The sequence below is a fragment of the Camelus dromedarius genome, chromosome 34 (assembly GCF_036321535.1).
Source record: "Camelus dromedarius isolate mCamDro1 chromosome 34, mCamDro1.pat, whole genome shotgun sequence".
In the NCBI taxonomy this organism is placed as follows: Eukaryota; Metazoa; Chordata; class Mammalia; order Artiodactyla; family Camelidae; genus Camelus; species Camelus dromedarius.
Window position 1 is genome coordinate 19,923,946 of NC_087469.1, and position 27,463 is coordinate 19,951,408.

General features: G+C 51.9%; 1 protein-coding gene across 1 annotated transcript; it reads left to right on the top strand.

The window, feature by feature from the left end:
- The first annotated feature begins 743 nt into the window (after positions 1-743).
- On the top strand, positions 744-27,432 carry GLB1L3 (galactosidase beta 1 like 3). Its single transcript, XM_064482000.1, has 20 exons — positions 744-766; positions 1,475-1,606; positions 1,744-1,956; positions 5,953-6,021; positions 6,627-6,722; positions 7,798-7,906; positions 8,921-9,013; positions 10,398-10,479; positions 11,211-11,275; positions 20,450-20,534; positions 21,951-22,088; positions 22,584-22,664; positions 23,229-23,335; positions 24,101-24,241; positions 24,524-24,595; positions 24,980-25,058; positions 25,467-25,554; positions 25,796-25,907; positions 26,959-27,075; positions 27,212-27,432. Exons 1-20 carry the CDS (start codon positions 744-746, stop codon positions 27,275-27,277), a joined length of 1,968 nt encoding a protein of 655 aa, XP_064338070.1. The 3' UTR covers positions 27,278-27,432.
- The last annotated feature ends 31 nt before the right edge of the window (positions 27,433-27,463 follow it).

Sequence of the window (27,463 nt, forward strand, 5' to 3'; positions counted from 1 at the left end):
CTTGGTCTCCTCTTGGAGGCTGCCGGGATCAGTGGTCGCCCACCAAGGCCATGAAACCACAGTCAGTGCCTGACTCCCGCCGTGGGGCAGCGAGGCCCCGGCGAGAAAGTCTTAAAGGGCCATCCTGGCAATGACACCCTCAGTTCTCCGTGTTGTTTACCTGTTTTATGTATAGTGGTGAGTATCTGCAAATTTCCATTTATCCCTTCTCCTTTCCTCCCCTCTCCATAACCATACATTTGTTTTCTGTGTCAGTGAGTCTGTTTCTGTTTCGTAAATAAGATTGTGTCATTTTTCAGCACTTCTCATCATATTGAACTATTTCACCGTGTGTCTGGAACCAAAGAGGGTTCTCACTAAAGTTGCTGAACCGGTCGAATCAAACCTTCCTGGCTTGGCTCTTGGGTGCATGTGTGAGCTCAGCTGTCCTCCTTTCCTCCCACTCCTCCCCGCCTTTCCATCCCGATTGGCTGATGACACAGTTTCAGAAAATCAAGGTCCGGGGTGATAACCCAGGATCCTCCCGCCACACTTCCCCCAGCTGAAAGACATCTGTGCAGAGTGGCGGTTCCAAGACCCCAGGTTGGATGCAGGGCTCTGCTTCTCTCACTGCGCAGAGCCTGCCTCTGCGCCTCGGTCTCTGGATCCCCGCACAGCGCACACCTGAGTCTGCAGCCCTGGGGTCCGGGCAGCAGAGAGGCGGCGGGAGCAGCGTGGGACGTGGGCTCCTGGGCCTGGCGGTGATGGGTTCCCCACCGCGCTTCAGGTGAAGGTCCCTCGGGTCACTGGCCCATCAGCCCTTCCAGGCATGGGCTGCCTCTGGCCCATCCTGAGTTCCTCATCACTGCCTCCTCCACCCACTCTGTGCTCTGTGTCCCAGCTGGTCTCCCACAGGCATTTACTGCCCTGGGACATTCCCAGGGCAAGGGCCACTTGGGCCTGGGACACCCTCCTGTACCCTCACATCTGCCAAGATTCTCCTCATCCACTCCCCTTCCAAGCCCCCTCTCCACCGGCACTGGCTTCTGCCCCTTCCTTACCCGCCTGGGAGGGTGTGTCCATTGTCTTTGAGGGAGGGTCAGGCTGTGGTGCAGAGAGGTGCTCCTGCCCCAGACCCTGCGTCCTTCCAGGACCTGGTGGATGAAGTGCCTCCATCTTTCACGGAGCCCCTGTCCCCTCCCGTTCCCTGCGCAGGACTCCTCCCCAGCTCCCAGCCTGGTCATGTTCCCGCTCTAGGCTTTTAGGACTGAAGATCCACCCCCAGCTGTCCATCCATACTGTGGTGGGCTGGGGCCAGCCCTGGTGGTGCAGGGGCCCTCGGTGGAGCCAGCAGAGCCTCAGGCTTGCTGCCCACTGGTTCAGCCCAGAGACCTCCCTGTGATGCCAGCTGCCTCTCCCCTGCCTCAGAGCTGCTCTCGGGCCCCAGAGCTCCACCCAGGCCTTCCTGTGTCACTGTTCATTTCTCTCTTTCCAGCCCCCATCTTGCCTGGAGAAGAATCCTGTGCATCTTTTTCCTGCCATTTATCTCATCAGGTTTCGCTCCTCGGATAAAATATACAGATAAATTTATATTTGAAAAAGAACCGCTGACGTCATCCAAGCCAAGGTCGGCCAGAGTGGGGAGGGAGGGACCTCTCTCCTTTCTGGGAGGACAGAACTTCAGAAGTACATGCAGATCATGGCCACTAACACATCTTCTCTCTCCGGTAGGGCTTCCACAGTCCCCTTCTTTCCCGCTGTCAGATTTAACTGGTCTCACCTGACCCCCCTGGAGCTGAAGGACCGGTCTGTAGGACTTCAGGCAGAAGAGGGAGTTGGGAGGAATCCGTACTTCACGCTGGAGGGTCATGAGTTCCTCATCTTTGGGGGCTCCATCCACTACTTCCGGGTGCCCCGCGAGTACTGGAGGGACCGCCTGCTGAAGCTGAGGGCCTGCGGCTTCAACACTGTCACCACGTGAGTGCGGCCCCTTGGCCCTCCGAGACGTTGCTACCCCACAGGGCTCCAGCACCTGGGCCCGGGTCCAGAGCCCCTGATTTGGGGAGGCCCGCATGTGCCTTGTTGGTCTAAGCCGTGGTTCACGGGAGAAACAGAAAAGGAGCAGGGCGTCCCCCAGGAACCTCTCTGAAGGGGAGTCACGTGCCCCTTAGGAGGACTCAGTTTTATAACAGATGCTCAAAGTATACTGACTGTTAAATACATGGCATTTTAAAACAACTTTTATTTATGTATCTGGTTGTGAACGTGTAGAGGAGTAATTGGAGAACAAAAAAATGACCGTGTAAGGAAACACCAGGGCCGGTAAAGCAAAGTTCAGTGGTGAAAGGGAATGAAGACTGTGGCGTAATGACTAGGAGTCAGGTGGACCTGGTCCTCAGCCCCAGCACTGCCTCCAGCCATCACATCCAGGGCCCTGTAAAGGGGAAGGATAATTGCCCCCTACAGCTGTACTGATGGTTAAATGAGATAAAACCTTTGTCTTACTTCGGTGAACCATGCCTGTCACCGTGCTTGGCCTCTGTGTACTCAGCTACAGTGGCAAAAAGGAATGCAGATCCAGTTTAGTCAACCCAAAGAATCTGAACGTGGGTTTACCGTATTTCACGTGATTGTGTCTGGTGACAAAAATGACATATTTAGGGTGTACTGATGGCTAGGCATTTTCTAAGCACTTTGATGACATCGCTGAAGCCCCACACCTGTCCTGGGCATGGATGGTGTGACCCCCATGGGGAGCTGAATCACAGAGCACTCTGTCGGCTGGTCCAGGGTCAGCATCTCCTTGAGGCCTGACCGTGTGAGTGGGTGAGGCCGTCCCTAAGTCACCTGCAGCAGAGGCTCCTGCCTGTGCACGGCCCGCCAGTCAAGTGCAAAGCACGCCCAAAGCAACAGCCATATTTGAATGAGGCAGCTCACCCTGGCTGAACATGTGCACAGTGTTTACACACAGCGGGGGGTGGGGGGCAGTGACCTGGCCCGCCCGCAGCATCCCCGCGTGGTGAGGAGTGTCACTGCCTTCTGGAGGTGCGGACTCTCAGGCATGTTCCCTCGTGCCCCGTCAGGAACAGCAGGGCTGTGCCCAGGGCCCTGCTGCCTGTCATGACCCTGGCCTGTGCGGGGCGTCGAGGGTCTCACCCACAGCACTGTGAACCCTCACTCAAGTCCGGGTCCCTCTGCAGTGCATCTCGCCATCTTATGAGGCAGGTGTGTTTCTGTTTCTTGATGAGACGCCTGTCGCTCTCATGGTCAGGCTGCGGGGTTTTCAGAGTTAACCTGCGAGAAAGGAAAGGCGGTCCTGAGCCGCTCAGACCCACAGGATAGAAAGGGAAAGGGCAGAAGCGTGCCGGCAAGCCCCGCGGGCGTCCGATGCTGCGGTCCACCTCTGTAACTGTATTGATGATGTTCGTCCCAAAGATTACGTCCCCTTGCCTTTCCGGTTACTCCTCCACGGGTTGTTTGGATGGTACTGGTAATGTATCGAACTTTCAGAGAAGTGAGGACCACGGATGTCCTCACACCCCTGACCACCACAGGCAGGACTAGCGCAGGAGCCCTTTGCTCCTGGTGCCCCCCGCCCCCTTGTGGCGGAGCTGAGAATCGCACCGCGGACGCCGTGATGCTCCCCTGGGTGGGTGGGTGGGGTCCCGCGCAGACCGGATACAACAGTGAGCCGCCGTAAATTGATAATCTGCCTTCTGACTTGCAGATACTTTAATCATAAGTGACTGTTGCGTTTTACTGAGAGCCAATCTGCGTCTGTTGAAAGGATAATATGTTTTTTTCCCACTCTCCTGTGAAAGCAGTAAGTTACACTGACAATTTTTCTGATACTCAACCCATCCACAGCTCCGTGATAAATTCTACCTGGTTATGAGACACGCACCTGCAGGCGTGCGCGCACACACATGCATACGCACACACAGAGAGCTGGACTTGATTTGCTAGTGTTTTCTTTCAAATAAGTATATTTATCATTATAACTGAACTGGATTTAAAAATTTATTTTTGTCCAACTTTGAAATCAATCTTATTTATAATAAATCCATCAACTGACTTTACTGTCTTTCTCTATTCACTAAAACTGTTATGTGAAAGAATTATATTTACCCTGAGTATTTCCAAAAATTCACCTGTAAAACTCTGTGACTGCCGTCTTTTGTGGTTGTGAGTTGAAGATTTGGGGAACAGTATAACTTTTTTGAATGGTTATTGTTTAACTCATTTTTATATTGTTTCTAGAGTATATCATAGCTTTATTGATCTTTTCTATTTTTGTTTTCTATTTCACAACTTAAGAGTTATGTATAATTTTCTTTCCTATAATTTATTTGATTTTGTGCCCTTCCTTCCTTCTCTCCTTCTTGTCTGCTGAGTTTAAAAATTTAGCTTATTTCCTTTCCAGGATTTTGTGACTTATATTTATTCAAGGATATAAGTGTACCTCCAAGTATTGCTTTGGTTACGTATCCCACAAATTTTGCTATACAGTAGCAAAGTCATTTGGTTTCAAACATTTTTAGCTCTTTGGGAATATGCTTTCTGTTTTATTTGTTTTATCGTTTTCTATTTTTAAAGTGAAAATTTCTAATTTGCTTGCATTTGTCTTGGGATTACAGACTATGTGATGTAGATTTTTGGATTTTGTTGAGATTTATTTTGTATTTTATCTCTTCCATGTGATATTTTAAAAATTGAAGTATAGTTGATTGACAGTATTGTGTTAGTTACAGATGTACAGCAAAATGATGCAGTTATATACGTATTTCAGACTATTTACCATTACAGGTTATTATATAATCCCCTGTGTTACACAGTAAGTCTTTATTGCTTACCTACTTTATGAATAGTAGCTTGTATCTGTTAATCCTGTGTCTCTAATTTATTCCTCCCCTTTGGTAACCATAAGTCTGTTTTCTATGTCTGTGAGTCATTTGTATAATTTTTTAGATTTACATGTACATGGTATCATATAATATTCGTCTTTGTCTGAGTTACTTAGTACGACATTCTCTAGGTCCATTGCTTTTTGTAGCAAATGGCATTAATTCATTCTTCTTACGGTGGAGTGATAGTCCATTGTGTGCATGTACGTGCACTTGGCTTGTTCCCATGCGTGGCTGTGGAAGTAGTGCTGCTCCGCTGTTCCACGTGTCGCTGCTGAGTTCCCTGTGTACTTGTTAGATCCAGGATTTCAACTGTGTTGTTCAAATATGTATCCTTGCAGTTTTTTTTTTTTTTTTTACTGTTACTATCTTTGCTTCTTAGAGAAGTATTTTAACTCTTCCCGCGATGGCTGTGGAGTGGTCCACGCCCTCTCTGATTCAGTGAGATTCTCCTTTACTTGAATCCACATTGCTGACAGCATAGACGATGATGTCTTATTGGTGGATTATTCCTTTTATTATTATTTGGTACCTCTCTTAACATCTATTTGTGAGGTTTTACTTTTTGCCTTATAATCCATTTTGCCTGCTATTTAAGATTGCTAGGATAATTTTTCCTCCTCCAGGGGAGGTCTTGGCAGGGTCCCTCTTGCTGAGGCCTAGGAATGGCACCATCTTCATTATCCTCATAGAAACTCCTCCTCTGTTCTTATTTTGATTAATTCTTAGCGATAATTCACTGGGCATATATAGACGTTTGTGTTTTTTCCCTTTTCTTTATATTTTTCATGGATGGTACAAAGCACAGGCGGAGTAGGATAGTTCATGCGTAACTCCAAGGGATCTGAACTCAGAGGATCATTGGCAGCTTAGAACACGAGTGGGTAACAGGGAAAGGGACTATTGGAATAACCACCATTCGTGTGATGCAGGTTTAAGTGCTGCTGGAGGCTTCAACTTACTCCAAAATAGAGCGACCCCAGGGTTCGACGCGGGTTTGGGACTGGCCTAGCAATTTGGAGGGAAGAAAGAAAAGCATGGTTATTGTGCTTGTCTTTTCCTGCCACAGCTACGTCCCGTGGAACCTCCACGAGCCAGAAAGCGGCAAGTTCGACTTCTCCGGGAACCTGGACCTGGAGTAGGTGCTGCTGCTGCGCCCGCGACCCTGCGGGGCGGGGCGGGGCGGGGCGGGGCGGGGCGGGGCGGGGCTCGGCTCCTTGGGGCGGGCGGGGACCGCGGGCGTCTGCACTCTGCTCCCCCCCACCCCCCCGAGAGCCAGAGAGAGACTGGGGTCTGGAGCCTGTTCCCAGGACCCGGGGGACTCGCTCCCGTGGTGACCCTGTTACTCCCAGGGCCCAGGCCACCTCCCCGTGCCCAGAGGTGTCCGGCCCCGTCCCCGGGGTGGGCCCCCCTCTGCAGTGCGGTCCATGCGTTCCGGCCGCCTGGGCGGGGACGGGGGCTGCCCCTCCAGGGCCGCAAGGCCATCCGGGCCAGTCTCCCTGTCGGACCCCCGTACCCCTCTGTGCCCCTCCTCCTGCCCCAGAGGGCTGTGCAGACGTCCTAGGCTGGGGGCCTCTGCTGTGACCTGGTGGGGGTGTCCCCTGCTCTGTGTGTGGGGGCCGCGTCCTGCCCTCAGTGCCACCAGCCCTGTGAGAAGAGGGGAGGCGAGGAGGGGGCGCGGTGGTGCCGAGCTGTCCGCCCCTTGGCTCTGAGGCCTGAGCGCTGGTGACTCTGGCTCCCTAGGGCCTTCGTCCTGCTGGCCGCGGAGGTCGGGCTGTGGGTGATCCTGCGTCCGGGCCCCTACGTCTGCAGTGAGCTGGACCTCGGGGGCTTGCCCAGGTGAGCGGGGCTGGGGGTGGGGGGGCAGGCTGTCCTGAAGGTCTCTAGCGCTTTCGTCCGGTCCGAGAACCGCGGGCGCGCGCTCTGTGTGCAGGGGGTGCTCTGAGCAGCGGCTCCTGCTCTGACCCCCATTTCCCTGATGAGGCGTCGCCCCGCGTGGTAGGCGTGCGGCCAGGAGCGTGTGCTGGGAAGGGGCGCGTCGGACCACTGGCTCCCACTCTCCTAACCTCTGGGAGGGGCCAGGCCCACTGTTTCCGGGGGCGGGAGGAGGGGAGGAGGGGAGGAGGGGAGGAGGGGTCCTGAGAACTTCTGGGCCTGTTCTGACTCCCGGTTCTCCTCCGACTCTGTTGATGGAAGCCCGAGTCCGCACTGTGCCGGGGGCCTCAGCTCCGCGCCCCCGTTTCCCTTTGGGGGGTTCTCCATCTGTGATGCCGGCGGCCCTCGGAACAGACAAGGTTCGCGGTGCGAATCCAAGGTTGCTCCTCCGTTCTCCCTGAATCTGGCGGGACCCCCGCCCTCCCACGCTGTGCCCCGGGGACGACGTCTGCTCGCTGGGCATCAGGGGCGTTGCTTTTCCCCAGAACGGGCCTGTGCCCATCGCAGCCCCCAGCGAGCGCGGGAAGCCCGACCACGGGAGTAGAAGGCCCCGCCCAGCCCCTCGCGGGTGCCCGGGCCTTCCTGGCTCTCAGCCTCTCCGGGCTAGAAGTCCTAGGTCTTAGGGGAAAGGGAGCCCTGTGCCTAGGGCTGTGCTGACCTGGGGAAGCGTTTTGAACGAGTATTCGATGCGAGGTCACGCCCGTCTCATCAGGACGTGGGCGGAAGAGCCTCTTGGAGCTGACAGCACCTCCTGCTTGTGAAGTGTCCTGGTGGTGGAGGTGGCATCTCTCCTCCTGAATCTAAGTCCGTGAGAACGGTCCAGAAACCTGGGCACGGTACACACCCTTCCGGGCCCTGGGTGCCCAGACCGTGGACGCGAGGACAGAGGACTTACCACCTCTGAAGGGAGCCCTGGGCATCCTGCTCACCCTTCCCCGCCTTCCCTCCGCCCGCTGGGCTGGCGCCCTCCCGCGCCCAGCCGGTTACTGCAGGACCCCACCACCCAGCTGAGGACCACCAACCGCACCTTTGTGGAAGCCGTTGACAAGTATTTCGACCACCTGATTGCCAGAGTGGTTCCGCTCCAGGTAAAGACAGATGACCGTCCCCTGTTTTCTTGTGTTTACTTTAGAAAAACAGTTATCCTGGCTTGCTGTCCCCAGAGCCCCCATGAGAACTGAGGCTGAGGTTCCTGCAGTGTGATTTCTAGACCCTCATCTTAGTGCGGCATTTCCTGGGGCTTCTAGAAAGAGGCGGATGGTGAGGCTGGGAAGGAAATCGTGCTCACTGTCCTCCGCTGGGACTCACGCCGCCTCCGCCTCCGGTTGGGAGGGTGGGGTGCCTCCCTCTAGGGCTGGCGTTGGTCTTGGGCTGGGGCGCCGGTGGGAGGGCCGCTCTGCTCCCCACCCACAGGCTTCAGGAAGCAGGGAGTGGACGCATGATGAAAGATTAAGTTAAGCGTGAAAATGTGATTCTGGCACATCTAGGTCCCTGTCGCCGGCTTAGGTGGTGAGACCGGGGTGGAAACTCCACCTGTCCCCGGGGTTTGAGGGGTGGGCTCACGGGAGAAGCAGAGCCGGTCAGTGTGGACCTGGTAACTCAGGAAGGGGGCCCTTAGAGTGGAAGGGGCGGGACTAGGGTGGAGGGGCGCCGTCCTGGAGCCGGTCCTCCTCCCCCTCCCTCTCTGTCGTGGGGGTTCTGGGTACATTTCCATGGTGATGGAAGTCGGTGGCATGGAAGAGAAGGTTGAACACACAGGAGGGAGGGGCAGTGGGAGAACCCAGCCCCAGCAGGGGGCGGGAGGCAGAGGGTGTGCAGAGTGGTGGCTTCTCCTAAGACCAGGGAGCCAGGATGACGCCATGTTCTCATTTGTCAGGTGGGAAGGGTCAGCAGGTGAATTTGTAGCTTTGAGATCTCGCAGTGGAGGAGCTACTTACTCTGAGACATGGGGGAACCACTGCAGTGGCTAGCCCACAAGACTAGGCAGGCAGGACGGGGGAGGGGTGTGGGCGACGCGGGTGCACCAGGGGCTTCTTAGCAGCAGCAAGCCTGGGGGCCCCGCTCTGCCGCGGCTCACCCTCTGCCATCTGCTCGTCCCCCAGTACCGCAAGGGTGGCCCCATCATCGCCGTGCAGGTGGAGAACGAATATGGGTCCTTTAACAAGGACAAGAACTACATGCCTTACCTTCACAAGGTGAGACCTGCCGGTCGCCTCGGCGTTTACACACCCCCTCCCTCACTCTGCCTCTTACAGCCCGCGTGTCCCTGCAGCGTGCCCATCCTGCCGCGCAGGTGACTGTGCGGGGTGCTGTGGGTGATGAGACTAAATCGTGTTCAGTTTCCCTGCAAATCTGTGACACAGTCAGGGCCATTGGGAAGGGCCAAATCACATCATTACGAGGCTGTTCCTTTCCGTGCCCGAGCTCTCACTGAAGCCGGGCAGGTGGACCCTGCGCCCCGGGCAGATGAGCTCGCGGGGTTTGTGCTGAGGTACCGCCTGTGGCTCTCTCTCTAACGCTCTTTCTGTTGTTACCTTTGCTCGCCGTGGGGTCGGGTTGCGGGGTGGATGCCTCAGGCCAGTGGGTAACTGCAGCTCTGTCTGGTGTCCCTTCTGGTGGATCCAGCCCCTCCCAGCCCCAACTTCCCATTTCCAGGAAGCAGGTGAGTTCTAGTCCAACCCCCCCACCCCCACCCCTGCCGGGCTGCTGAGTGGGATGCGGGGGTCCCGTGTGCTCTGTCCACGGAGACCCCTGGGTGGGGGCAGCAGGGAGGGACGCCCGCTGGATGGGGAAGCGGGCAGTGACGAGGGGGGGGGGCAGGGCTGGCCGCTGCAGTTCTGGGGACGGACATGGTCTGTGAGAAGTTCCCCTCCCTGACTTGTCTCCAGGACTTCACCTCAGACCCCTCACGTCGACCTCATTCAGCTAGCCTGGTTTTTATGCATTTTTCTGACTTTTACAATGTACCCTCGTCCTCAGTCCCAGGCTCAAGTCTGGCTCGGGGAACACCTAAGACACACGAGGGGGTCCCATTGCCCTCTGCTACCCGGCTGCTCCTGTGCCCTCAGTAAACACGACGTGCAGATTAGACCGTGCCTCCCCGAAGGCAGGCAAGCTTCCTGGAGGGTCCAGAAGGGACCCGAGTTTGTGACGTCACCTCTGATTTCTCAGGGTCCCCGGCCTTGGCCTCCCCCTCCCGCATCTTTCTGTCTCTGTCTCTTGTTTACTTGTCTGTCTGTCCACCCACCTGTCTATCATCTATATGTCTACGCATCTCCCCTCTCTCGTGGGGGTGGACCCCCCCCCCCGTGTCTCCTCCAGGTTGAGCTTTTCCTTTAGAGCTCGAGGCTGGAGGGTCAGAGCCTGCACACAACTGCCTGTGTGGTCGCCCCGGGAAGGGGACCACAGGCCCCGGCCCGCCGTATGCTGAGCTGCACCTGAGCAGGCTGGACTTGAGCCTTCCCGCCTGGTTCCCACATGCCTGTCTGAGCGCAGATGTATTTATTTCCTAGTTGTCTTATATTTCCTCTTCCTGTGGGAGCAGGGAGGTGGGTTCACTCTGTCCGGTTTTCTCTGCAGGCCCTGCTGGAGAGAGGGGTCGTGGAGCTGCTCTTGACCTCGGACAACACGAACAAGGTGCTGAATGGCCACATAAAAGGAGGTACAAGTTTAGACTTGTTTTATGGGAGAACCGAGGCTCTGAGCCAGACAGCTTGAACCTTGAAGGAGCCTCGAAGGACCAAGCACATCTCTGATGTCCTGCTTTCCTGCATGCACTGAGGTGGACCTCAGAGTTTGAGGTCGGAGCCAGAGGCCCCGGCCGGCTCCCGCCCTGGCCCTGGGGCCTGAGACCTTTGAGCAGAGCCGTGGCCCATCTCTTCTGTCCTCGGGGCCCCTTTCCGTCTTTCCTGGTTTTCCTGTGGCCGAGAGTCTGGGTTGGGGCCGGGACGACGGCTCACTGGGGACGCGGAGCAGCACCCGGGGAGAAAACTGGCAGAGCAGTTGAGGACAGAGTCATAAGGTGCCGAGGGTGAGGGAAGTGACGGGGGCAGCAGCAGCCACACGGGTCCAGGGGACATCTGTCGGTCCTGTCCCCCTCAGTGGCATGTCCCCACAACTCTGCCGTGCAGTGGGGGGTCTGTGGTCAGCCAGGAAGCCTGCAAGCGGGCCCCGGTCCCATCCAGTCACGCGGCCTCCGCCCGTCCACCTTCTCTGCATAAAACATGAAGACTTCCAGCCGCCTCCCTCCCTCCCAAGGCCCGTGGTGTCCAGGGGTGTGAGGGCTCCGCACCGAGCGGAGCAGTGGGGCCCGCCATCCCTCCCTCCCTCACTCGGCACCTCCCTCCCTGCGCCCCGCCCGGGGCTCACGCCGCCCTCACCCTCTCTCTGCAGTGCTGGCCACCATCAACATGAACTCGTTTCGGGCTGACACGTTCGAGCAGCTTTTCAAGGTGCAGGTAAGGCCGTGTTTGCCCCCCGCCCACAGTGAACCCGGCCCAGGCAGTGGTGCTCGGAACAGGGGCCTCAGCTGGTTCCAGAGCAGTTTGGGAGCTGATGCTGTTTGTCCTGGGGATGAGGAGGGGGTCTGCTCCTGTCACCGGCTAGTGGGGCGCTGGCGGGGAAGGGTGGGGGTGGCGAGCGGGCTCAGATGCCGGCTGTGCGTGTTGCTGGGGGAGGACTCCCCCAGCATCCTGGGGTCAGCTGTGCTGTGCCAGGCCCTGCAGACTGGGACCCAAGCAAGGTGCGTGGAGTAGCTCCAGTTTCCGCTCCTTGGGGGCCCCTTGGGATGGTGATGGAATGTGGACCAGTCCTAGCCCGTGCCTGTGGGGTCACATCCTTTCTCCCAGCACGGCTGCGTCAGCTGGGAGGGACCGACTCGGCCTCACTGACATCCCGGGCTCCCCTAGTGCCTGGGATGCTGTCCAGGCCTGCAGCGCCCGCGGGGCCTGCGGTACCCAACCCTCCCTTTCCAGGCCCAGCACCCACCTCCCGCCAGCACTCTCCCCTCAGCCTTCCACCCTCCTCTGAGGTTGTAACCGAAGAACGATTTAGCCTTACTTCCTTTGCTCACCAATTTCTGCGCGACTTCTGGCCTCGTGAAAAGGAGGGGCCCTGCCGGGGTGGAGCCCTGGCGACCTCTAGGTTTTAGTAAGTCTCCTCTGTTGTTTCTTTTTCCTTGTGGCTTTTTAAAAACGGCTTTATTGAAACATAGTTCACGCACCATTGGAAGTGCAAACTCAGCGTATGGAGTCTCCCAGCCACCCCCACGCTCTAAAAGGCTTCCTCCTGCCGTGAGGCCCCTCCCGTCGCCAGCCTGGGCCACGCTGCCGTGCTTTCTGGCTCCACCAGTCTGCCTTTTCTAGGCGTTCCATGTCAGTGGGATCAGATGAGATCCAGCCTTTGCTGCTGCTTGGAGTTTTGAGGGTCACCCGAGTGGCAGGATCGCCGAGTGGACCGTGCTCTTGCTGGTGCGGGTCGGATGTGCTGCGGGCTCCTCACGTCCCCCCTTTCCTGAGAATGGTTTCTGAATGTGAGCCCGCCTCGCGTTCCGGGGGTGACTCCCCCCACCCCCCGGGCGGGCTGTGTGATCGCGCTGGATTCTGCTGGATTCAGTTTGCTCCTCTTTTGTTGAGAATTTTTCTTCCATGTTCACGGGGGATATTGTTCGTCGTTTTTCTTTCCTTGAAACGTCTTTGTTCCATTTTGGAATTAGAGACACCCAAGTGTCCATCAGCAGATGACTGGACAAAGAAGATGTGGTATGTATACACAATGGAACACTACTCAGCCATAAGAGGACACAATTTTGCCATTTGCAGCAACGTGGGCGGACCTGGAGGGCACTGGGCTAAGTGAAGGGAGTCAGACCACAAAGGACAAACGCCTCATGACCTCACTTCTGTCCACTGCGCCCATATTTTGGCTACTGCGCATGTGTCTTTTCAAGTTAGTGTTTTCATTTCCTTTGGATAAATACCCAGAAGTAACATTACTGGATCACGTGGCGGTTTTATCTTTAATTTTCTGAGGACTCTTCATACTGTTTTCCATAGTGGCTGCACCAGTTTACATTCCCAGCAACAGAGCACAAGGGGTCCCTTTCCTCCGTGTCTTCACTGACACGCGTTACTTCTCGTCTTTTTGATAAGAGTCATTCTGAGAGGTGTGAGGTGACACTCACTGTGGCTGTGGCTTGTGTTTCCCTGGTAACTAGTGATGTTGGCTGTCCTTCCTTGTACCTGTTGGCCATCTGTATGTCTTCTGCCCATTTTTAAGTTGGATTTTATTTTATTTTTTACTATTGAGGTGTATGAGTTCTTTATATATTTTGGGTGTTAACCCCTAATCAGATGTGTGACTTGCAAATGTCTTCTCCCGTTCAGGAGGCTGCCCTTTCGCTTTGCTGATGGTCTCCTCTGCTAGGTCGTAGCTATTTACTTTGGCGTCGTCCCACTTGTTTACTTTTGCTTTCGTTGCCTTTGCTTTTAAGGTCAGACCCAAAAAACAATTGCCAAGACTGATGTCAGGGAGTTCCCTGCCTATGTTTTTTCCTGAGAGTTTGTGGTTTCAGATCTTACATATGACTCCTTGATCCATTTGGAGGCTGTGTGTGTGTGTGTGTGTGTGTGTGGCGTAAGATAGCAGTCCAGTTTCATCCTTTGCTCATAATGGTCCAGCTCTTCCCCACACCGTTTATGAAGACTGCCCTTTCCCCGTAGTATATCCTAGGTTCCTTTGTCATAAATTAATTGACTGTAAGTACGTGACTTTATCTGTAGAATCTCTGTTCTGCTCCGTTGAGCTACGGGCTATTTTTGTGCCAGTGCCACACTGTTTTGATGACTGTAGCTTCCTAATATACTCTGATATCAGGAAGCATGGTGTCTGTAGCTTATTCTTCCTTCTCAAGATTGCTTTGGCTTTTCATAGTCTTTGGAGTTCCACACAATTTTAGGATTATTTTTCTATTTCTGTGAAAAAAGCTATTGGAATTTTGATAAGAGATTGCACCAAAGCTGTGGATTGTAGTGTGGACCTTTTAACAACATTCATTCTTCTGATCCATGAGCATGGAATGTCTTTCCATTTATTTGTGTTTTCTTCAGTTGCTTTGATTAATGTCTATAATTTTCAGTGTATGAGTTTTTTTACCTCTTTGGTTAAATTTAGTCCTAGGTGTTTTATTTTATTTATTTTTTTGATACAGTTGTAAATGGGATTGTTTTCTTAATTTCTCTTTATAAGAGTTTGTTATTAGTGTATAGAAATGCAGCAGATTTTAAAAAATTGAAGTATATTGACTTACAATATCAGTTTCAGGTGTGCAGCATAGTATTTCAATATTTTTATAGGTTATACTCCATATACAGTTATTATAAAATATTGGCTGTATTCCCTGTGCAGTTCACTACATCCTTGTATTTGTTTACTTTATATGTGGTAGTTTGTGTCTCTTAGTCCCCCTCCCCTATCTTGACCCTCCCCCATGCCTTTCCCCACTAGTCATCACTAGTTTGTTCCCTGTACCTGTGAGTCTGTTTCTATTTTGTTGTATTCATTCATTTGTTTTATTTTTAAGATTCCACATATAAGTAAAAACCATATGGTATTTGTCTTTCTCTGTCTGACTTGTGTCACTGAGCATAATACTTTCTAGGTCCATCCATGTTGAAAATGGCAAAATTTCATTCTTTTTTATGGCTGACTAATATACCATTGTGTGTGTGTGTGTATGTATATATGTATATATACACACACATATATACATAATATATACATAAAATATGTAATATGTTTTATACTTTTTATCCGTTCATCTATTGATGGATACTCGGGTTGCGTCCATATCATGACTATTATAAATAATGCTGCTATGAATTCTGACATGTATATATCGTTTCAAATTAGTGTTTTTGTTTTCTTCAGCTACGTACCCAGGAGTGGAATCGCCGGACCATATGGTAGTTCTATTTTTAGTTTTTTGAGGAATCTCTATACTGTTCTCCATAGTGGCTGCCACAGTTTACATTTTCACCAACAGTGCACTAGAGTTCCCTTTTCTCCACATCCTCACCAACGCTTGTTATTTTTTGGTTACTTGTCTTTTTGACGAAAGCCCTTCTGACAGGTGTGATGTAACATCTCACTGTGGCTTTGATTTGCATTTCCGTGATGATTAGTGATGTTGGGCACTTCTTCTCGTGCCTGTTGGCCACCTCTATGTCTTCTTTGGGAAAAAAGCCTATTCAGGTCCTCTGTATTGATTTTATGTCCTGAAATTTTGTTGAATATGTTTATTAGTTCTAACAGGTTTTTTTGGTGGAACCTTCAGGGCTCTCTGTGTATATCATGTTGTCTGCAAATAGACACTGTTTTACTTTTTCCTTTTTGACTGAATGCCTTTTCTTTCCCTCCCTCCCTCCTTCCTTCCTTCCTTCCTTCCTTCCTTCCTTCCTTCCTTCCTTCCTTCCTTCCTTCCTTCCTTCCTTCCTTTCGCCTAATTGTCCTGACTAGGTCTACAAGTACTATGTTGAATAGAAGTGTTGAGAGTGGGCATCCTTGTCTTGTTCCTGATCTTAGAGGAAAAGTTTTCAGCTTTTCACTATTGAGTGGGATGTTAGCTGTGGGCTTGTCACATGTGGCTTTTATTAGGGTGAGATATGTTCCTTTTATACCACTTTGTTGAGAATTTTTGTCATAAATGAATGTTGAATTTTGTCAAATGCTTTTTCTGCATCTACTGAGATGATCGAATGATTTTTATTCTTCATTTTGTTAATGTGGCATATCATGTCGATTGATTTGTGAATGTTAAAGTATCCTTGCCTCCCAGGGATCAGTCCTGCTTGATCATGGTGTATGAGCCTTTTAACATGTTGTTGAACTTGGTTTGATAACATTTTCTTGAGGATTTTACCATCTGTGTTCATCAGGGACAGTAACCTTTAATTTTCTTTTCTTGTAGTGTCCTTGTCTGGTTTTGCCATTAGGGTCCTGTTGGCCTCAAGAAATGAGTTTGGAAGTGTTTATTCCTTTGGAAGAGTCTGAGGAAGAATTGCACTAGTTCCTCTAAATGTTTGGGAGTTTTCACCAGTGAAGCCGTCTGGTCCTGGACCTTTGTTTGCTGGGAGGTTTTTGATTTTCTGTCTTCATGATTCAGTCTCAGTAGGTTGTATATTTTTAGGAATGTATCCATTTCTTCTAGGTTATCCAATTTTTTGGCATAAAATTGTTCAAAGTAGTCTTGTTTTCCTTTGTATTTGTGTGGTAGCTATTGTAATATCTCCTCATTTGTTTCTGATTTTGTTTATCAGAGTGAGTGAGTCTTCTCTCTTTTTTCTTCATGAATGTAGCTAAAGATTTGTGTGTTTTATTTCTTTTTAAAAGAAGTTTTACTTTCATTGAACTTTTCTATAGTCTTTTCAGTCTCTCATTTATTTCTGTTCTGATCTTTGTTACTTTCTTTCTCCTATAACTTTGGGCTTTGTTCTTTTTCTAATTCCTTGAGATGTAAATTTAGGTTGTTGATTTGAGATCTTTCTTGTTTCTCAATGTAGATGTTTATTGCATACATTTTCTCAGAACTGCTTTTGCTACAACCTGTATGTTTTGATATGTTGTATTTCCATTTTCATTTACCTTGAGGCATTTTTTGATTTGCCTTGTCCATTTGTTGTTTTAATAGCAAGTTTAGTTTTAGCCCTATATTTATTGTCTTTTGCTATTTATTTCTTACATCCCAAATATTCTATTTAGGATCATTTTTCTTCTACTTGAAGCATGTCCTTTTGAAATTCCTTTAGTGACATCCGGCTTGTGGCAAAATCTGTCTTTTTAAATGTCCGTCTTTCCCTAGCTCCAGGATTCCAACCTGGCACTTGTTTTCTTTTGGCACATGGTCTGCCAGCTTCACTGCTGCTTTTGAGAAGTCAGGCTAACGCCTTTGAAGGTAATTTTCCCCTTTGCCTGCTATTAAGTATTTATCTTTGTCTTTGGGTGTTGCAGTTGGACTATAATCTGTGTGAGTGTCATTTTAATGATTCTTCTTACAAGTGCTGGGCTTCTTGAATACATAATCTAAGTTAGCATCTCTTCAGATGTTGCTTGTGCCCTGTTCTCTCACGCCTTCATTCTGGGATTCCAGCTAAAGCTGTGTCAGACCTTCTCAGAGGTGCTCTGCACCTGCAGCTACCTTGTGCACTTTTGTCTCTTTATGCTGCCTTTTGGATACTTTCTTCTGATATGTCTTCACATGCGCTGTTCTCTTTTCAGCTCTGAGATGATGTATTTTATCCAACATACTTTCTTGTCCTTAGTGAGAGGTTAGTCCAATTAACATAGATCATAATTATTGGAAATTATAAGTATTCTATTATATCTTTTTATATGCTTTTATTTGTTATTTGGTTTAATCTCTTCAGGGACACAATTCATATGTAGCACAAACTTCTTCTGTCTCTGACATCTCCTCATCCATTTCTCTCTAATCCTTTCTGGTCTATGTTCATTTCCATTTGATTTTTGTTCACTTCTCACTATCTTTCTTTTCATGTCCCTTAAATTGTTCATTTCCTTTTTAGCTGCTTGCAGTTTTGACTTAATATTTTCTACCCTTTAAATATATCTTCATATACCTTCAGTATATTTACTTTAAAAAACCCTCTGCCAGGTTATCTTTTAGCTCTGTGTGTTTGCTTACCATGTCTTCCTTGAGCATTCTTAGTTCTGTTTCATGGTTTCAATGTACAGAGGTGATTGCTTCACTGAGATTTTAAACTTTACAACATTTTTGGGCCACACCATTGACCTGTCTCATGGCAAATTTTTGGCCTTTCTCCTTTGTAATTTTCCCCCTGTTTTCTCCCTTTTTTTATTGTAAACTAAAGAAACAGGTCCTGTTCTTGTCCCTTTTTTATTATGACTCAGTTTCGGCGGGATGGGTTCTTGTTGTCTCAGGTACTCTGGGAGGGAGCGCACGACTCCATCCCGGGCTACGGAGCAGACCTGGTGCACGTTGCAGCCTGCAGTCTGAGCTCTTTTCTCTGCCGGCCTTCCTCCCCTTCCTGCCTCTCCCAGGGAGCCAGCTGAAATTTCAGGGCTGCTCTCAGATGCTTCACAAGCAGACTTCCTGCTAATGCTTTTATCCGTGATCCTTCAATACTTCCTTCCTTCCAAGCCTCTGACACATGGACTTATGCAGCGTGTGCTCCTTTTTGCCGGCTTGTGCACCCCATTCTGAAACTGCAAGTAAGAAGCTGTTGCTATTTCACTATAGGGTCTGATTCTCGCAAGAAATTTGTGCTGCTATGCTTTTTAAAAATCTTCAAAGATCATCTTCTTTCTGCATTTTTGGAACTCCTGGTAGACCGTCAATGTTCTGACACTCTTTCCTTCTAATTTGTGTTTCCTGGTTTCAGATGTCTCTTAGATCTGTGGGAGATGTCTTTGTCTCTGCTTCTCATTCTTCATTCTGACCTTGGGGATTTCCAGGAGGAGGACATCGAAGGCACTGGTCGCACTGTCCACGGTGACACTGAAGTCAGTCCTCCCATGTAAAACAAATGGAGAATCAAGTATTTATTTAGTAAAAGTTCCCAATGAGAAAATAATTAAGCTATAAATAAAGAAGAAAATGGACACCATGGAATATAGAGTTAACTCAGGAAGTGGAATCTAATATCAAAAATGCTCATTAATATGCATAGAGGTATGGATAAGATTATTTATGCAGACACAGGGTGAGCTGTTAAGGAAAAGGAATAATCAGAACCAAAATCAACTCTTTGAAATTAAACTCTAATATCTGAAGTTAAAAATTAAGTATGAGGTGAAGGTAAAGCTGGGGACATTTTCTAGAAATAGTACAAGCCAACAAGATATAAAGTGTAAGAGACAACACGAATGTCTTGCAAGCTAGCGCAGGGCATCCGGTATCTTACTAAACTACTTACTCAGCTACAGAAGAGAAGACAGAAGACGGAGGAGAGGAAACTGCAACTGACACAGAAAGACTTCCTCTGCCCAAAGGACGTATTTCTAGACTGAAAGTGCCCCTCAAACTGTCAGCACAGTAAGTGATTTAAAACAGAGCCACATTGTGAGACTGACGTCCCACAGAGGGAAAGACCGGAGGCTAGCGTGCGAAGCAACAAGAGGCAGGTGTACACGATTTAAAAGTATCAACATTGGATGGCAGAAAGCTATGGAGCACGCCTTTAACACTTTGAGGATAAATGACTTTCAGCTTAGAATTTTACACCCAGTCTAAATATTTAGCAACTGTGTTGGTAGAATAAAGACCTTTTCAGACATTCAGAGACTTACAATACCAATTTTCTACTCACCGTGTCTCGGAAGTGTTTGGAGGATTCAGGAAATGAGGGATTAAACCAAGACAGAGGAGCGTGTGGGACCCAGAAGTCATGCTGTCCAACCCCAGGCACAGCTGAGAGGCGTCCCGGGAGGACGGCTGGCGGTTCTCGCCTGCGATGGTGGTGTGGTCAGGAGTTCGCGTGGACACCCGGCGGTCCCCGGGAGACTCTGCCGCTGTCAGACACATGGCCCGACAACGGCTAGCCCAGCTAGTCCTGTGATTCTGAAGAAGAGCCCACATTATCAGCAGAGTGGGAAATGCTAGGCTAGACGTGGATGTGGGTGTCAGGCCGAAAGCCTGTGGCCTCTGACGGTTTAGGCCACAGAGATGTGAATTTTAAGAGAGATGCCTGTGTTTTCTAGGCAAGAGTTGGTCCAGAAGTTTTGGGAAAAGGAATTGCTTTGGTGTGTTTCCTTCTAGTTTTAGAAATAAGTCATTTACAACCCAGAGGCAACACAGTGTAATGGTTAAGAGTGTGGGTCCTGGAGCCAGGCCGGCCGAGTTCACATCCCAGCTCTGCCACTTACTGGCTGAGGGAGCTTGGGCACCATCTAACCTCATTTCTTTGTTTGTAAAATGGGGACTGATACTATCTGTCTTAGTACATTGTTACACAGAACAAATTAAGTTCAAACAGTGCTCAGCACGTCAGAATTCAGTGGTCAGTAGTCATTGTCATATGACAGTAATTCCTTTTATAAATAAAAGACATAATTCATAAAGACACGGCAACATTTATGAGTTGTTAAATACCAGATTGTTTCTTAACAAAAATATGCAAAGTAAGACCTGTTAGAAATTGAAAATAAATGATAGAAACACAATTGCAATGGGCGCTTCAGCACAGATGAGGTAGAATACAGTTAAACAAAGATGCAAAGAGCTCTAGTGATGAGCTCAGCGGGCAATATGAACTGGTGGCTGATGGTTGGTCTCGGGGATTTGACTGTGGCTCCGACCTTCCAGCCATGTGACCTCTGACTCTCGGTCTCTCCATGAAGATTTGCTGTCAGGTCCTCTTCCAGCCCCGCTGGGCACGTGGCAAGGGGCACGTGATGCTAGAAGGGTCTGAGGTGGGGGGCGTGGGGGAGCCGCTGCTGTGATGGTGGCGAAGGTGTAGTGGGCAGGGGATGGGAGGGGCACTGAATTGGGGAAAGTGGAAAGCGTGAGTTCCTCAAATTTTCATCTGTTGTTTTCAGTTTGTCTGACTTTTCTTTTCCCTTTGTTAGCCTGGTTATTTGGTTTGGTTTGTTTCTAGAAGAATAAGCCCATCCTGATCATGGAGTACTGGGTTGGCTGGTTTGACACGTGGGGGAAGAGGCACACCCCTACAGACGCTGGCGGTAAGAGTCCAGGAGCCCGGCAGGCCGGTCCGAGTCAGGATCAGTGCTCATTTCTCTGATGGTCAGTCAGCTCTTCGTCCACACTGGTCTCTTCTGCACCTATCATGGACAGGGACCGGGCCAGGCCTGGGGATGCCCGGTGGGCACACATTACCTGGCCCCACCCTGGGAGCCTGTCACGTAGTGGACGGTCAGGTAATTAAGAAGTGCACAATCAGTGCAGGGTCCCCGTCTGACAGGTGGCTGGAAGCAAACTAACAGGTGCGGTGACAGGAGAGACGGGAACAGACCTGCAGTGGGGCCGCGGGAAGGGGCCCTGAGTAAGGGGTGTGTTGCTGCAAGTCCTGGTCCTCCCTGGAGGTGGCACAGGCCCTGCTCTGGGGACGTCAGCGGGTGGTAGAAGGGATCAGGAGGGAGAGCGAGGGCCCTGGAGACAAGGACTTCAGTCCTGGCTCCGCTGCACCAGCCGGGGGACCCCTGAGCGTCCCCACCCAGAACGGGGCTGCCACGCACCCCGCCTAACGGGGCTGTCGTCATGGTGAGATGTCGCCACCCACGTAACCACCCAGGACAGCGCCCCACAGGTGATGGTAACGAAAGTATTTTTCGGCTAAAGATACCTCACCTATTGCTGCCGTATGAACAAGCTCACCGGTGCCTGAAATGAAGAGAACCGCTGAAAGGTGGTGGGTAGCTGAGAAGCCCCTGCTTTGGGCTGGCAAATGGAAAACAAAACAAAACAAAGCAAAAACAACCCCCCCCCAATAAACAGCAGTTTTCTGACCACACGGACGCCGGGCACTGAGTGGTGTTCCTCACACACGTGCCCCCACCAGTCCTGGGTGTGGCAGGAATTAGGACTTCCATTTAACAGAGCAGGAAGCGGAGGTTCAGGGAGAAAACAGGTGGAACAGACCAGACCATCGCCAGGCGCGCAGCCGGCGCCGAACCGCCACGCCGCCAACCTCTGACCACCCCTCCCTGTTACGGGCAGGGCAGAGGCGGGCGTTTCTGTGGCTGAAGATTGTGGACTGTCGCAGTGGTTCTAAGTCGGTGTCCCCTGAGGCCTCACCTAGGAGGTAGTACTGAGAGTGTACTCATTACCTGTACAATTTCAGAAAGTTTAGTGAACATGAGCTATTTAAGTGACATCAAGGCTCTCAGGATATTATTTAACAGATGTAGTTTGGAGTCAAATTTTGTCCATACTCTGGGAAAAGTAATTTTCAAAAGGTCTCTCTGTATTGACGAGACTTGGTTTCAGAGCATAGTTCTGGCCAAACCCACCTGTCACCTGAATCTGGTGGAGGCTGAAGGGCAAAACAATGAAGCTGATTGTGGGGCAGGGCTGGGAAGATTTCGGAGACTTCTGTCTTCTCGTAATTGTCCTCTATTTTTCATCTTCCTCCTCTGCAGACGTTGAAAATACCGTGACTGAATTTATCCAGCTGGACATCTCCTTCAACGTGTACATGTTTCACGGCGGGACCAACTTCGGCTTCATGAACGGCGGCATACACTTCACACACTACAGGGCTGTCATCACCAGCTACGGCAAGTGCTTGCTGCAGGGCCCCAGCGTCTGTGCGTCCTGGCGTCACCGGCTTCTTGACCTGTAATCTACGCTGAGCACTGGGGGTTTCCTCGTCTGCTTCTCCTCCTTTCCTCTGAGATGCTCACAATGTCCCCGCCCCCCGCCGCTGGCGGTCACTGCAGCAGAGGGGATGCCTCTGACCTAATGCTCTGCTTCGCCATCATGGACACACTCTGACCCAAAGCTTCTGACGCAGAGTGCCTGCGGTGCCTGCCACCTGGGCACCGACAGGCCTGCTGGGCCGTCAGGTTGAGGAGAGAGGACAGTGTCCACTCCAAGGGAAGGACAAGGATGGCCCAGTGCCACAGCCTCCGCCCCGGGAGGTCTGTGGGGAGTGCTCCCAGGTGGGCCCGGCCGGGCCAGGGGCGGGTGGGAGATGTCCCCCGTCTACCTCTGTGGCCCTGGCCATCTCTTGCTGGAAGCACAGCCCAGTGACGGCGGCTGGTGTCTTGCAGACTACGATGCCGTGCTGACTGAGGCCGGGGACTACACAGACAAATATTTCAAGCTTCGAAAGCTCTTCCAATCCGTCTTCGGTACGCAGCCACCATTTTACCTGGGGTGGCCCTCCGTGGCAGGCAGGGGAGGGAAGGTTTCTCTGTGGGCAGGAGCTTCAAGGAGCGTGTTAAGGTCAGGGGCAGCCTTCAGTTCAAATCCTGGTTTTTCCACTTAAAAGCTGCGTGGTTTTGCACGAGTGTTTTTAAGCCCTTTAAGCCTCAGTGTCTTCACTAAATGTCTCCTATAATGACTGTGAAGATTAAGTAACTATTTATAAAGCTCTTAGTTTGATGTAATGCCCTACTTAAGTGTATTTATGACATGAAGTTAATGACCGCCTCCTGGGTGCCAGCAAGGAGATTAGCACGGGCGTTGTGGAAAGGCAGAGGTCGCGCTCCCTAAGAGCCCTCAGCCTCCCTGGCCCACGTTGCCCCTGGAGGGTGTATCTGTCACCCTCCACGGAATGGCTCCGACCTGGTTCCTGCCGTGTCTCTTCACTCTTGGGAGAGCTAGGCTAAGGGCACCAGAGCTCCTGGCCAGGTGTGGGGAGGCTCGGAGAAGGGCGAGTCATTCCAGGTGATGCTTGTCCAATTTCTCTGCAGTAACCCCCCTGCCCCTCCTACCTAAGCCCACCCACAAGGCTGTGTATCCGTCCATGAGACCATCCCTTTACTTGCCGCTGTGGGATGTCCTGCAGTACTTAAATAGGGTGAGTGCTGCCTGGGCACCAGGGGAGGGGTGGCCACTGGGGACATGGCGGGGTGTAGGCCCAGTCCCCAGAGCAGAGACCCCTCCAAGGGCTTCTTCCTGGGAAACATGAGAGTACTCCTCTGCATTTTGTCCAAATTTAGAACTATGGGGCCAGAGCTGGGAGTTCCTTCTGGTGGACTAGGAAAAAGCGTTTCTGAACTTGAAGCACGAGACGGGGTGGGCAGAAGTGGGGCCAGGTGGGGGTCCTCTCCCAGCTCAGGTGACCCAGCGGGGGGAGGCGCTCGAGCGGGGCTGCTCCGTCTGCAGGGGAAGGCCGCTGGGCCACCAGCCCGTGAAACTACTTTCTGCCTCCTCTTTGCCACCAACTGGCCGAACTACTGGTCCTCCCTGGGCTCCTGCCCGCCCTTCAGGGTCAGACGCCTGTCCGTGAAGACCGGTGCGCGGTTGGGCTAATTCAGTGTCCCACCACCTGTTCTCCGTCCGACAAAAGCCGTGCCCGGCATGTGGATGTGCGGGGCGCGTGCTCCCTGGATCGCCCCCGTCATGTTGGATACAGCCATTCCTGTGTTTGTCCTCAGGATTACAGCGATGCCCCCTCCCAGTGCCCCCCACCCTGTTTCTTGGTCCGTGTAGACGTGGGCGCAGGGCGCCGTCTCCTAGCCCCCGTTTCAGTGTCTCCCCCCAGAGAGCCCCTGGGGACCAGGAGGCAAAGCAGCCCTTGACAGGGTCTCACCCTGCCCCCGCTCCTGCTGTGTCCCCCCAGCCGGTGGTCTCCCGGACGCCGCTCAACATGGAGAACCTTCCCATCCACGGCGGGAACGGCCAGGCCTTCGGGCTGGTGCTCTACGAGGCGACCATCTGCTCTGGAGGCCGGCTCCACGTGGAGGCTCGGGACGTGGCGCAGGTGGGCCGCGGGCGGGACCCTGGCTTGCCCTCAGGGCGGGGAGTCAGCTGCTGGGCAGCGTCGCTGACAGCACTTTGAAACACCTACTGTGTGTGAAGCCCTGGGACATAGAGTCAAACTAAAGAGACTGCTTTGTTTATCTCAGCTTAAGTCTACTGGGGCCTCTGGTCGGGCTGGCCTTTGCCCCCATGAGCACCAAAGCCGGTCCCTTCCTTCTGAAGCCACCCCCCCCCACCGTCCTTGGGTGGGCTTATCTGTCTGACACCAGCTCTTCTTTGGCAGGTGTTTCTGAATGAGACAAGTTTGGGAATCCTGGCTGACGAGACTCAGAACGTGGACGTTCCTACCATCACGGTATGTAATTTGGGAACCTGGAGCTGCCCTGGGCTTGGACTGCCGTGTGGCAGACCACGCCCTTTGGCACCGCTCTGTGCTTAGGGCCCCGCAGGACGTGTGCAGGGCACCAGGCCTCTCCCAGGCCCGGGTGCACCAGGGCTGCAGCTGGTTGCTGTGAGCACGGCCAAGTCCCCCCACCTCTCCTAGGCGGCTGGCGGGGAAGCGAGGCCCAAGTCTGAAGCCAGAGTGCCTGGGGTCCCTCGGGGGAGGGGGCTTCGGGCTCTGGGGCCCCCTTTCTCCCATCCGCGTGTCTTCCATCTGGGACTCCAAGGAAAGAGTGGGTTCCCGAGTAAAAGCCCCACGTGGCCGTGTGGTCCCCACGAGCTGGTCTGTCCCTACCAGGAATGTCAGCTTCTCAGGATCCTGGTGGAGAACCAAGGACGAGTCAACTTTTCATGGAAGATTCAAGACCAGCGGAAAGGTGGGCTCTGGGCCTGAGAAACAGGCCGGGACCTCCCTTCATGGCGATGGGACCCAAGACTGGGGCACTGCTGGGGTTGGAGGGAAGACTGGGCCCCCAGCTGTGGTAGGGCCCCCGGGTCCTGGAACCAACGGTGCAAGCTGCCCTCTCCCTTGTCCTCTGCCTCCCACTCTGGGGGGATGGGGACTTGTGTGGGGTCCTGTGTCTGGAAGAGGACCCTGACCCCTTGTGGGGATTTAAGGGGAAGCTCTGATCCTGGGCGGGGAAGCTTCCTTGGAAACACACGACAAGTCAGACCGGCGTGTGCTCTCCTGGCTGAGCCCTGGTCACGAGGTGTGTCTGGTCTGCAAATCTTTGCTGGAGAACGTCCAGTCCGGTCTGTTTCCTCCCTCCTCCTCCCACCCGCAGGAATAATCGGATCTGTCACCATCAACAGTGTTCCCCTGGAGAACTTCACTATCTACTCCCTGGAAATGAGAACCAGCTTCTTCAGGAGGTGTGTTCTTGCTTGGGCCCCGAGACACCCTGGAGGGCAGGGGCTTGGAGACCTCGAACTCTTCCCTTTGTAGAGGTGGGGCTGGAGTTCAGAGCACCCAAGTGATGGACTCAGGATCCCCATTTAATGCTCTGGCCTCGCAATCCCCCCACCCAGAGCCCTAGTCCCTGCGGGGGCGTCTGGGCTCAGTCTGGAGTTAGGAAGGGACTTTCCTGTCCCTCAAGGCTTGGCCCTTTCCCAGGCTCCGCACTGCCATCTGGAGGCCGGTCTCAGACGACCACTTGGGCCCTGCCTTCTACCTGGGGACCTTGAAGGCCGGCTCTTCTCCCAGGGACACCTTCCTGGCTCTCCCGGTGAGTGGGCCGCCCTCCTCTGCTCTGGTGGCCCAGCCACATGTTCTCTGCAAGAGTCTCGAACAGGGCCGTCATGTTCCTGCAGGTTTCTCCCCTTTCTGCTGTTCTGACGTTTCTCAATCTTCCTAATGCATCACTGTTTAAAAATAATACATCAAAACGCAATGGAAAAATTCAAATAATAAGATGCAGAGCAAATGGTGGGAACCCTCCTCCCACCCCCACCCCCCCACTTCTAGAATCAGGCGCTGTCAGCAGTGTGAGTGCTCTCATGTGCAGCTTTGCTTAAACACACACACAATCACTCTTTACAGCAACGGGATCCGTCCACAGATTGCGCTCCAGCTTGGTTTTCTGGGGCATTAATTTTCAGCTAGTCTGTCTTTTATGGATAAACACACATAGATGACATGAAAGCACAAAATATGAATGTATAATCAATAAAATATCACAAAGTGAACACCATAGAATTACTGTTGAGAGCTTTAGAAAATGAAACCTTGTCAGCACCTCTCCCAACCTGTGCCTCCCCTTCTCCCTAAAGGGCCCAGCGAGGAGTGTAGATGGTTTAACAAGGTCCCTTGATACTCAGTTTTTCTAAACAAAATCTAAACTTGTGAGGCTATGAAGACCCTGCTTCTCAGCCCCCTTGTCCTGAATGAGCAGGTGCCTCCAGTGGGAAAACTGGCTCAGTGTCTTCTCCGAGGTCTTGGTCCTGGAATTCTTCATTCTACTGCAAGCAGGTTTATGGAAAATTCTGTAGCTTTTCTAGTCGTTGCAGTAGTGCTCACCTTGATTACTAGTACTTATTTCTGGAAGCAGAAGACCTGGTTTTAAAAAACACACAGCACTGTGTGTCGCAGGTCTGGAGGTGCAGAGCGTCAGCACTGAAGTTCGTCCGTGTCCTTCTCTGCCCTCCCTCGAGTGGGTAGCCAGGAGAATGGGTAATCGCACCCGTCCTGAACTCACTGCCACTGTCACGCCCGAGTGCTTGAGGCTGCACCTCCCAGGGTGAAGCTGTTCCTCTGTCTCAAGCCTCCTTCCCTTCCAGAGCTGGAAGTATGGATTTGTGTTCATCAATGGACGTAACCTCGGGCGATACTGGAACATTGGACCTCAGGGGACACTTTACCTGCCTGGTGCCTGGCTCAACCCAGGGAACAACGAGGTGTGTCACCTCTACCCCGTCTTTCCATCCAAACGTGCAGATCTGCCTTCACCCCCATAGTGGGGTCACCGTATCTTTCTTGTCCTGTGTTCAGTGGGCTTACCTTTCCTTCCTGCCACCTGTCTGTTCTTCCTAGATCATCCTGTTTGAGAAAAGGAAGAGTGGTTCCTACATCTACAGCACAGACAAACCCGTGCTGTGAGACTGTGTTCTAACCCACTTCTCGGATTCCTGGAGTTCAGCTACATGCGGGTCTTCAGGAGGAAGGTTAACACCAGGAAGATCAAACACAGTGTGCCTACAATAGCAAAAATGTGAAAATGCCCTAAAAAATCAATAGGGAAACTGTCGTGTATGTTACAGGATCTGCATATGATGCCAATTTTAG

What these genes read in the sequence shown, in the direction of transcription:
- GLB1L3 (XM_064482000.1), top strand. Translation starts at nt 744, where the DNA reads ATGGGTTCCCCACCGCGCTTCAG. An exon ending in CTGACGTCATCCAAGCCAAG is followed by an intron (nt 1,607 to 1,743) that starts GTCGGCCAGAGT and finishes TCCCGCTGTCAG; the next exon opens with ATTTAACTGGTCTCACCTGA. An exon ending in AGGCTCGGGACGTGGCGCAG is followed by an intron (nt 24,242 to 24,523) that starts GTGGGCCGCGGG and finishes CTTCTTTGGCAG; the next exon opens with GTGTTTCTGAATGAGACAAG.